At 47.3% G+C, this 10871-nt stretch overlaps 1 protein-coding gene across 2 annotated transcripts; it reads left to right on the top strand.

Moving 5' to 3' along the window:
* The first annotated feature begins 857 nt into the window (after window positions 1-857).
* On the top strand, window positions 858-9048 carry GSC2 (goosecoid homeobox 2). Of its 2 annotated transcripts, none has more exons than XM_081842879.1 (4): window positions 858-943; window positions 2588-2929; window positions 6981-7228; window positions 8720-9048. In XM_081842879.1, exons 2-4 carry the CDS (start codon window positions 2617-2619, stop codon window positions 8822-8824), a joined length of 666 nt encoding a protein of 221 aa, XP_081699005.1. In that variant the 5' UTR covers window positions 858-943; window positions 2588-2616; the 3' UTR covers window positions 8825-9048. The 2 variants fall into 2 exon arrangements, with proteins under 2 accessions (XP_081699005.1, XP_081699004.1); XM_081842878.1 differs by having other exon boundaries at window positions 6978-7228.
* Window positions 9049-10871: the final 1823 nt, after the last annotated feature.

Below are 10871 nucleotides of genomic sequence, written 5' to 3'. Positions count from 1 at the left end.
TCAGCAGAAGGACTAATAGGCTAAGTGTATAGGACCCTGTATGGTTAGGGAGGTGGGGAGGGCAAACTAGTGATTGGGGGCGTGCGTGCGGGAGAAAATCTTTGTTGCAGGTGATGTGCGTATGCGCAGGCGTGCAGAGGGGGGAATCAATCTGCTTCAGGTTGTATGACTGTGGCTGCTACAACCCCTGCCAAGTGGACCGGCTCCCCCGCCACCCCCCAAAAAATCCTGCTTCATATTTGTAGGGTGATAAGGCTGCTTTTCTTTTCAATTTTTTTTAACACAAATATTTTATTATTAAAATAATTCAACATTAATACATACATATTAAGAATATACAAACATACAGTGGTACCTCAGGTTACATACGCTTCAGGTTACAGACTCTGCTAACCCAGAAATAGTGCTTCAGGTTAAGAACTTTGCTTCAGGATAAGAACAGAAATCGGGCTCCGGCGGCGCAGCGGCAGCAGGAGGCCCCATTAGCTAAAGTGGTGCTTTAGGTTAAGAACAGTTTCAGGTTCAGAACAGACCTCCGGACTGAATTAAGTACTTAACCCGAGATACCACCGTACAAACATACATTTCATACAATCCTTTAAAATATTCATACATACCCACACTCAATCCCACAGATACTGCTGCACCGCCACTGCACGATTTCTGTTCTCATCCTGAAGCAAAGTTCTTAACCTGAAGCACTATTTCTGGGTTAGCGGAGTCTGTAACCTGAAGCATCTGTAACCTGAAGCGTATGTAACCCAATGTACCACTGTATCCAGCTTTTCTGGTAGCCTTTAGGCAACCCTATTTCATCTGTTGCCCCTTATCCCCACTGTCCTGTTCAGGTCCCACAGAGAAAGCCGCAAGGATGGATGGAAAAGACTGGATAGACGTTTCAGGACCACGGACAGCTCCAAACAAACAAGTTGCTCTGGCAGAGGTGAGGTGCAAGACTGCGACCTTTTAATCCAGGGGTCAGCAAACTTTTTCAGCAGGGGGCCGGTCCACTGTCCCTCAGACCTTGTGGGGGGCCGGACTATATTTTTTTTGGGGGGGGGAATGAATGAATTCCTATGCCCCACAAATAACCTAGGGATGCATTTTAAAGAAAAGCACACATTCTACTCATGTAAAAACATGCTGATTCCCGGACCATCCGTGGGCCAGATTTAGAAGGCAATTGGGCCGGATCCAGCACCCGGTCCTTAGTTTGCCTAACTATATTTTAAGCCTCTATCTTCCAGCTGCCTCTTCTAGGACTTCAAAGCCTTAAAGGACCGGCTCTCTGGCCTGAAGACGGGTACTTCTCCATCCCATAACCCAGGGCCAGGCCAAGATATTTTGCAGCTTTGCCACTCTTCCCTGCCACCAATTCTCCCCTCCTTGTGTGGTGGCTGTTGCCACCTCTCTTCTAAAAGAGAGATATCTTCTAAAAGTCAGTTGTTTATTTCCTTGACATCTGGTGGGAAGGCATTCCACAGGGCGGGCGCCACTACTGAGAAGGCCCTCTGCCTGGTTCCCTGTAACCTCACTTCTCACATGGAGGGAACTGCCAGATTCTGAAGGATGCAAAGTATTTTAAAAGTCCCGGGTATCCCAAGGATGTCAGGAAAAGTTGTGACATTTTAATACAGTCCCCCAAACCACAGACGGTCCCGGCTAGATGTAAGGACAGTCCAAATCTGTCCGGGACTGCCTGGATATTTATGTATTAAAAAGACAACCTGTATCATTTTGGGGAAATGTCCCACAACTTGACAACTTTTCTAGTTCTCGGGATGGGGAAATAAATTGGCTTTTGGGAAAAGACCTTGGCTTGCAAAGTGTTTTGGCTGCTGGTGCCGATTTTCTATCGTCAAGCTAAACTCTCTCTGTGTCCTGCCATTTGCTTCCAATCCCGCTCCATATTGTGCGATATGACAGTTCCCTTTTGATGGGAAAGCTTTCATTTGGCCAAAGAAAAGGATAATTTGCTTTTTTTTCTCTTTCTTTTTAAAAAAGGACTTAATCCTTCTGGGCCATTTCTGGGCCTGAGAAACAGCTTTTCTCTCCCCCTGACTTGAACGGGAGGATTCCGACACAATGGACCTCATAACCACCTCAAATCTACACTTGAGATAGAGAAATCAGATTTCCTTCCAGAGTCATTTCTGTAGGATTAGCTAAATCTTAGATCCACACTAACCCTTCACAAAGCTGTCAAGATTAGTTAGAATTTATTTTATTCCAGCAGGGGGTTTATGGTTTCCTTTCCAAGAAGGATTATATAGATATATACGTATATATTTAGGGTGCCGTTGGTTATCAAGCAAGCTCGCTTAGGTGGGCAGACAGGGGGCTGGTTCTGGGATATATATGCATGTGATCTTGTTTGTCTGCGAGCATATATAATAAAAAATGGCCCAGGAGGTTGGATAAGAAGCTGAGCTCCCCCCAGACACACACACACACACACACACACACACACACACACAGCCCTCCAAGACGCCAAAACGTTAGTTCTGCCCCATATTTTCCCTTTGTCGTTGTTTTGAAAGCTAGTTTCCCAGTTCCATTCCTGAAAAGTCAAGTCTCTCTCTTTCAGGACGGCGTGGCTGAGGTCCCTTGAGCAGGATGTCTGCCGAAGCTCCTTCAGGCGCAGTAGACCTTGGGAAGAGGAGCCTCAAGAAACCGTGCTCCTTCACCATCGAGAACATCCTCTCTGGCTCGGCCGAGCGAAGACCCCCTGTCCTCCTCCCGTTCTGCTTCCGAGGGATCTTGGACTGTGAGCCCAAGGGGCTGCGCTCTCTGGGGGGCATGGCTGCTGGCCCCCTGCAGCAGGAGGACGACGAGGTGGAAGAGGCAGAGGTGGACGCTGCGCCTTGCGGCTGCTGCTGCTGTGTTCACAGCGGTCCCTACTCCTGGCAGGAGGCTGCAAACTGGCTCAGTGAGTATCCCTGTTTGCTTGTGATCAAAGCCTGAAGCTGGCTGCTGCTGTGAGCTCTCAGCCGAACTTTGGTCTTTGTTGGGATGCATTTGCCCTACTCTGTATAGTATAAAGGGAAGGGGGAGAGAAGTTTGGGAGAGGGTCACAGGGTCAGCTAAGGGTGTGGGAGAAATTCAATCCAGTTTGCGTTTGAAGTACCTCCCCAGTGTGCAGCTTCTGAAATTATACCCAGCAACCCTTCGAAATTCAGGAGAACTGCATTGTAAAATGGATAGGTGTGTTTGTTTATATAACAGCTCCCGGAGTCCCTGGGAAAGGGGATTGATCATTAAACCATGCTGGGAATTGTAGCTCTATATGGGGGAATCGGGGCCTGCTGATGACTCCCAGCACCCTTCACAAATGACAGCTCCCAGGATTCTTTGGGGGGAGTCATCACACAAGGGTGCTTCATGTGTACAGTGTAGATGGGAACTTTGAGTCATGGTTAAAGGGAGAGACAAAGGTAAACTGGCTTATCCATCACACATATGGGGTGTAAATGGCCTGTGCATTTTAGAGCTCTTTGTCAGTCAAGACCCCTCCTCTACTTCAGTTAATGCTCTTTCCTGCAATTCACAACTTTTCTTTCCCCCTACTTTAAATCTTATCATGGATCCGCTGCAGGCTGACATACAGGGGATATTGCAATCCGATAAAATCATTCTAACCTTTCCCTCTTCTCTCCGGTAAAACTGATAAGGTTGGAAACCTCTCACAAATAACCGATTTGTCAGCCATACTGGAGGGCAGAGGAAAGGTTGTTGTGAAACCGACAACACTTTATAACCCACCAGGGAGAAGCTGTGTGTGTTTTTTAGAATGGGCAAAAGTCAGTCCAAAATGTGTAGAATTTACTGGGAGAGGGGAAAGTTGGGTGGAAAATGCTCTCTATGTCCAGGGTGCCTTTGACTTGTTCGTTGAGCATTAGTCCCAATTTGTTAGCAGGGAGACTAGATGATGTTGCCTGTTTAATAAGCATTCATTCTGATTTGTTTACAGAGAGGTTAGATGTTGTGTTGTTATCACACACTTTCCAGTGCATTTCTCCCTCACTTTCCGTATGTTACCGGAAAAATCTGAGGGCTCCCTTGGACAAAAAGTAAAGACACCAACCAGAGTAAATTGAAGCAAATCAGCAGCCTGTAGGCTTGGCCTTTATTGACTGTTGCAACAGGGTGCTCCCCTCACTTGCAGGTGAGAGGAAAGACACAGAAAAATGGTGTGCAAACCTTATAAAAACTTTTGAAATTCCCCTCCTCTAGGTCAAGCCCACCCCCAGAAACATCAAGCATACATTACAGAAAGGAGGGGTTGAGGGAGGAGTTGCAGTGGTAACCTGAGTGTCCTGTCACCTGGCTGGTTCCCTTCTCCCCCTCCCCATGAGTCATTTTCTGAAGACAAAAAGGTAGTCGCAGTTTCCTGCCCCCTGAGGGAAGATCTGATCATTGTCCTTTGTTCCAGTCCATGCTGAATCCATTCCCATATGCAAGTTCTTTGTGATCTTGATTGTCTTCTGTCTAGGACCATCAGGGTTGGCATAGCAACTGGGCAGGGCTCCTGTGGATGTGCTGGGATGGTGAAGGGATTATGGCTGGCCTGTATCAAACCTTCCCCATTTTGTAGTCCTTCCTTCATGGAGTAAAATAAAAGTAGAACAGTGCGAATCCGATGCATGGTTGATTTTCTATGAATTTATAACAGAAGCGTAGCGTATGTAGTGTGTGAGTGTGAGTGTGAGTGTGAGTGTGAGTGTGAGTGAAGTTTGTACAAACTGAATGATGGGGGGGGGGGGTTTCCTGCTACACGTATCACAAATACTCTGATCTCTTGGGGAAAGTAGGTTTGTTGTGCAAGACCTCCCAATCAACTATACATAAGCAAGCTACATTTGCCGGTATGAGATTAAATCTCCCACCTGAAAACAGCAACAGCCCGGAGGCACCCAGTATCTGTTAATGAAGAGAAACTGCAGTTCATTTTTGAGGCAATAGCTACCAAGTAGAATATAGATATAAAAGGGGTGCAATGTGGTCCCATAGACACAAAAATATTGCTGTACACAGATATCGTAGTACTGACAATATCTTCCCCTGAAAAATCTCATAGAGAAGTTACGAAGGTGTGTAGCAAGGTATCAGGCTATAAAATAATTGATGATAAATCAGAATGGCTCAGGGTAAATATCACAAATGATTTTTTTTAATTAAAAAAAAATCTTATGGAAGCAAGGAAAACCACATGGACAAAATGGAAAATATTTAGGGCAAAATGGAAAATATTTAGGAATATGGGTTATGAACCACTTAGATGAAATAATAAGGACTGATTGTCAAAATCTGCATATAGAAGTGGAAAAGGAACTGGGATCATAGCATAGCACATAGCATAGCATAGCACTGTAGAGTTGGAAGGGACCCTGAGGATCATCTAGTCCAACCCCCTGCAATGCAGGAATATGCAGCTGGTCCATACAGGGATTGAACCTGCAACCTTGGCGTTATCAGCACCATGGTCTAACCAATTACATACATCATGGTATGGGTGAATATTAACCTTGAAGATGAAAGTATTTCTGAGAAACTGCAGTTAAGCTGCATGGGAAGATACATCAAACAGAATTTGGGTTCTGTAAACGTTTTAGGGTGCTGGCTAACTCCAGCAGGGATGGGAACCGGTTGTCCTCCAGATATTGATAAACTCCAGTTCAAATCTGCCCCAGCCAGTATGACCAGTAGCCAGGGATGATGGGAGATGTGGTCCAAAAACATTTGGAAAGTCAGAGGTTCCCAAGCGCCAGCCTAGAGGTCTGAAATGTGGGTGGTGGGCTCCACCTCTCTCTTGGGGAGTTTTGAAGCCGTGCATCTCCACCTTTGCTCGACTTGCCTATTTGCAAGTGTTGCAAAATGCCAATAAACCACCCCCTTCCAGAGGGAATCAAGGCCAGGTAAGCACAGGGCCTCTGCCATGTCTGGCATAACACGATGGACCAGCTCATTAAAAAAACCACATTTTGCTTTTTGCATAAAAGGCAGAGGTGTAGAAAGGGGGGTGCATTGGAGGCGGACTGCTCCGGGTGTCATCGCTGAGGGGGATGACATTTGGCGCGCCACCCGCCTGCGACTCCCAAGCCTACCCTGAGCCGTGGGGGGAAGGGGGGAGCTGCGCCACTTTGCTGGTGGCCTTCCCCCTTCGTTTTGACCGCTCGGGGGAGGCTTGGGAGTCGCAGGTGGGTGGTGCGCCTTTGCCCCGCATTCCCGGGCTGCTGGAGGAGGCTGGCAGGCACGCAGGCACGCAGGGGGAGGAAGGGAAGGAGGCAGGAGGGGGGAGCGAAAGAGAGAAGCGGAGGGGGGAGGGAAGGAGAGAAGCAAAAGCTCCCTCAACTCAGGACCCAAACCCTAGAACGCACAGGAGGAGAGGTGGGGTGGGGTGTGAGAACAAAGTTGGGGGAAAAAGTTTTAAGCGCTTATGCTCACAATGTTAAGTAAATAAACCAGAAAATAACTCCTGCAGCTGTAAGTATCTTATTTTTCCTTCTTTTAATAATTTCAATGGGGGGTAAAGGTAAAGGGACCCCTGACCATTAGGTCCAGTCGCGACCGACTCTGGGGTTGCAGCGCTCATCTCGCTTTATTGGCCGAGGGAGCCAGCGTACAGCTTCCGGGTCATGTGGCCAGCATGACTAAGCCGCTTCTGGCGAACCAGAGCAGCACATGGAAATGCCGTTTACCTTCCCGCCGGAGTGGTGCCTATTTATCTACTTGCACTTTGACGTGCTTTCAAACTGCTAGGTTGGCAGGAGCAGGGACCGAGCAACGGGAGCTCACCCCGTCACGGGGATTCGAACTGCTGACCTTCTGATCAGCAAGTCCTAGGCTCTGTGGTTTAACCCACAGCGCTACCCACATCATTGGGGGGGTGACAAATTTTTTTTCGCACCAGGTAGCACCTGCCCTTGCTACGCCTCTGATAAAAGGCAAACCCGCTGAATCCCAAACTTTCCCTTTAGCAGACTCAAGGTTTCCCTGGCCCATGCGGGTTTTCCATCCCGTCGGCAGGCCGTGCAAGAATCCTCGCGGGAGCCAGAGCGAGCTGCAAACTTTCCACCAGATTCAGCGCCGGACCCGCCGCCACCGCACCATCTTCACGGACGACCAGCTGCAGGCCCTGGAAGCCCTCTTCCACCAGAACCAGTACCCAGATGTCATTACCAGAGAGCACCTAGCTAACCGGATTCACCTGAAGGAAGAGAGAGTGGAGGTAAGTGCAGTGGTACCTTGGTTTAAATTGGGGGTAAAATTTTAAGAACGCAAGAACCTCGCTGCATCAGAAAGGAAAGGTCCATCCAGTTTAGCATTCTGTTCCCACGGTGGACAACCAGATGGCTTTGCGAAGCCCAAATACTGGGCATGAAAGCAATAAACCTGCCCAGCTGTTGATCCCAGTGACTGGAAGTTCATTGTGCCTCTCATTCTGCTGCATCCATCATAATTTATAGCAGAGGTCCCCAATAGGCTAAGTAATGCTAGCCCCCTATTTGTCAAAAGCCAAGCCAAAAATTTTGATACCTCCTTGGTAGTTTTTGTTATGTTAATGGTGCTGCGGACCCCCTGGGTGGGTTTCGCGGACCCCCTGGGGTTTGCGGACCACCAATTGGGAGCCACTGATATGTAGCCTTCATGACTGATAGCCATTACTGGCTTCGTTTTGTACGTATTTCATATTATTTGGTATATTCTCATGTAATAATAATAATAATAAATTATTATTATTATTATTATTATTATTATTATTATTATTATTATTATTATTACCCTGCCCATCTGTCTGGGTTTCCCCAGCCACCACCAACAGAATATTAAAAACATGATAAAACATCAGACATTAAAAACTTCCCTAAACAGGGCTGCCTTCAGATGTCTTCTAAAAGTCAGATAGTTGTTTATTTCCTTGACATCTGATGGGAGGGCATTTTCAACTTGCATTTTGAGGTCAAATAGGGTTGTATCCAGTTACTGTGTTGCATCCGATGCAAGGTCTGCCCAGAGTAAACCTCATATCCATTACAGTGGTGCCTCACAAGACGAAATTAATCCGTTCCGCGATTCTCTTCGTCTAGCGGTTTTTTCGTCTTGCGAAGCAAGCCCATTGACAGCTTAGCGGATTAGCGCTATTAGCGGTCTAGCGGCTTTTAGCGATCAGCTGAGAAGCGGCTTATCAGCGGAACAGCTGATAAGCGGCTTAGCGCTTAGGGAAAGGGCGGAAAAAAGCGGGAAAAAACCCGCGGGAACTCGCAAGATTTTTTCGTCTTGCGAAGCAACCCCATAGAGAAATTCGTTTAGCGAAGCGCCTCCAAAACGGAAAACCCTTTCGTCTAGCGGGTTTTCCGTCTTGCGAGGCGTTCGTCTTGCGGGGCACCACTGTAATTTCAAGCTGTACACCGGCTCCCTCGGCCAATAAAGCGAGATGTGCGCCGCAACCCCAGAGTCGGCCACGACTGGACCTAATGGTCAGGGGTCCCTTTACCTTTATTATTATACAACCTAGGTTCATCAGTTTCAGTGAGTCTGCTCTGAGCATTGCTAACATTTGCTATGGCCCATTGAAATTAATGAACCTAGGTTAGTTGTGCCCATTCACTCTAACACTGGATAAAACCCACAGCATCTTTTAAAGAGGAAAATCACGTGTCGGATTGTGGACCAATTTTTCCTCTCTTTGTTGCGGGGGCACTTTTTACGAAACGCACAGGTTTGGTTTAAGAATCGGCGAGCCAAGTGGCGGCATCAAAAGAGAGCTTCGGCTTCGGCGCTCGTCCTTCAAGGTGCCAAGAAGTCTTCTGAGGGAAACTGCTGACGACTGGGAGTGAAGGCTGGATTTGACAAGTGCCGAAGGTCCCATTGTCTTCTGAGCATCTCAGCGGGAGAAAGTGAGGAGAAACGGAACGGCGATGCGAAATGGAGAGGAATCCTCACAATTTATTAAGAGGAGAAGAAGAGATGGTATATTTTCAAGGGGGGTCGGAATATAATGTGCTCAACCCACTGTAACAAAACATTAATAAAATAAATGATCCCCAAGACATGTTTGATCTTTGAAAGCATAAAGTAAGGGTGTGGCTTGGAGCACCTGGTTTGGATTCGGAAAGCCCAGGTGCAACCCCTGACACCTCCAGGTGTAGGTCTGAAATCCTGGAGAGCAGCAGCTGCCAGCCTGTGTTGTCAATCCTGAGCTGAATGGGCCAATATCTGACTCCATATAAAACAACCTCTCCTGTTTCTATTTAATTCCACTCTTTGTTTTGAGCCAAAAGGTTCAAAGCCATGCATCTCCAGGTAGGGTTACAAGTGACCAACCAGCACTGGGCAGCCGTACCGACCCGCCATTTTAATTTCCCACAATGGCCCAGGAGTGAGGCTACATCGGGGGCGTTGTGGGGGGGGGGGAAGCTTGTTGCAGAAATCTGGTACTGCTAGAGTCCAGTGTCAGAGGAGGGGCCTATGAGAAAGTGCTTGGCCCAGGGTCCCATCTATCTGAAGTCCGCCCAATGCCAGATATCAAACTTGGGGACATTCTGTGTGCAAATGGTGTGCTTTGCCACCAAGCCATGACCCCTCCCCACCTTTTAAAGTACAGTGGTACTTTGGTTCTCAAACTTAATCCATTCCAGAAGTCTGTTCCAAAATCAAAGCATTCCAAAACCAAGGTGCGCTTTCCCATAGAAAGTACAGTGGTACCTCGGGTTATATACACTTCAGGTTATATACGCTTCAGGTTACAGACTCCGCTAACGCAGAAATAGTACCTCGGGTTAAGAACTTTGCTTCAGGATGAGAACAGAAATCGTGCTCCGGCGGTGCAGTGGCAGCAGGAGGCCCCATTAGCTAAAGTGGTGCTTCAGGTTAAGAACAGTTTCAGGTTAAGAACGGACCTCTGGAACGAATTAAATACTTAACCCGAGGTACCACTGTATATGGTACTGTATTGTGATAGGAATTTTAGGTCTTGATATATGGTAATGTTCATAGGTGTACCAACCAATCACTTACATAGATCAGCAGAGGAAGACCAACCTGAAACCATTTTGATTCCCAAACTGACCAAATGTTCTCCTTGCAAGGAGGGGGTGGGGTGGGGGGGTCAGGGAGCCTTCCCATTGTCTCACAAATTGAGTAATCAGCACTTTAATGGGTGACAGACTATCAGGAAAGGCAGTCAGATAACCTGGCAAACAGGAAAAACAACATTCAAATTTCTGTTTTAGACCGCCTTTTCTGTGATGTAGGTATGATGTTTCTGGGGGTGGTCTTAATCTACAGGGTGGGAATTTCAAGTCTTTATAAGGCCTTGCACGCCATTTTTCTGGGTTCCTCCTCCTGTGTGTGAGGGGAGCACCCTGTTGCAACAGATCAATAAAGATCAAGCTTACTAGCTGCTTTGCTTCTCAATATTCTCTGGTTGGCCTCTGTTATTTTCTCCTACCAATAGGGAACCTATGTAAGGACTCTATATGGGCTCTTGGATACCCCATAAGGGAAAAAGGGCAGATTTTGTTTACAACAACCACAATCTTTATTGTTGCGCAACAGGCCCCCACACAGAGTAAGAACCTCAAACATGGGTTGCAAGTTCTTTGAAGACTTTCCTTCCCTACCAGAAAACATGTACAGAACCATCACTGATACATCACTGATATATCATCATCATCATGTCACAATGAGGTAGCGGAATCGTGAGGTCACACAAGCTCAACAATTGCCCCGTGTCATAAATGAGCCAGATTCCAGAGAAGATTAGCAGCCAACTAGCAGTGAAGGAAGCAGCCAGGAAAAGAGAGGATCTGGCCAGGGTGCAGAAGGCCCGGCCAGGGTGAAGAATCCCGGGTGTCAGGAGTGTGTGCAGG

The sequence above is a fragment of the Podarcis erhardii genome (genome assembly GCF_964252035.2).
Source record: "Podarcis erhardii genome assembly, chromosome: 15".
Lineage (NCBI taxonomy): Eukaryota > Metazoa > Chordata > Lepidosauria > Squamata > Lacertidae > Podarcis > Podarcis erhardii.
Note: the sequence above shows the minus strand (reverse complement) of the source record. Positions and strands in the feature narration are given on the sequence as shown.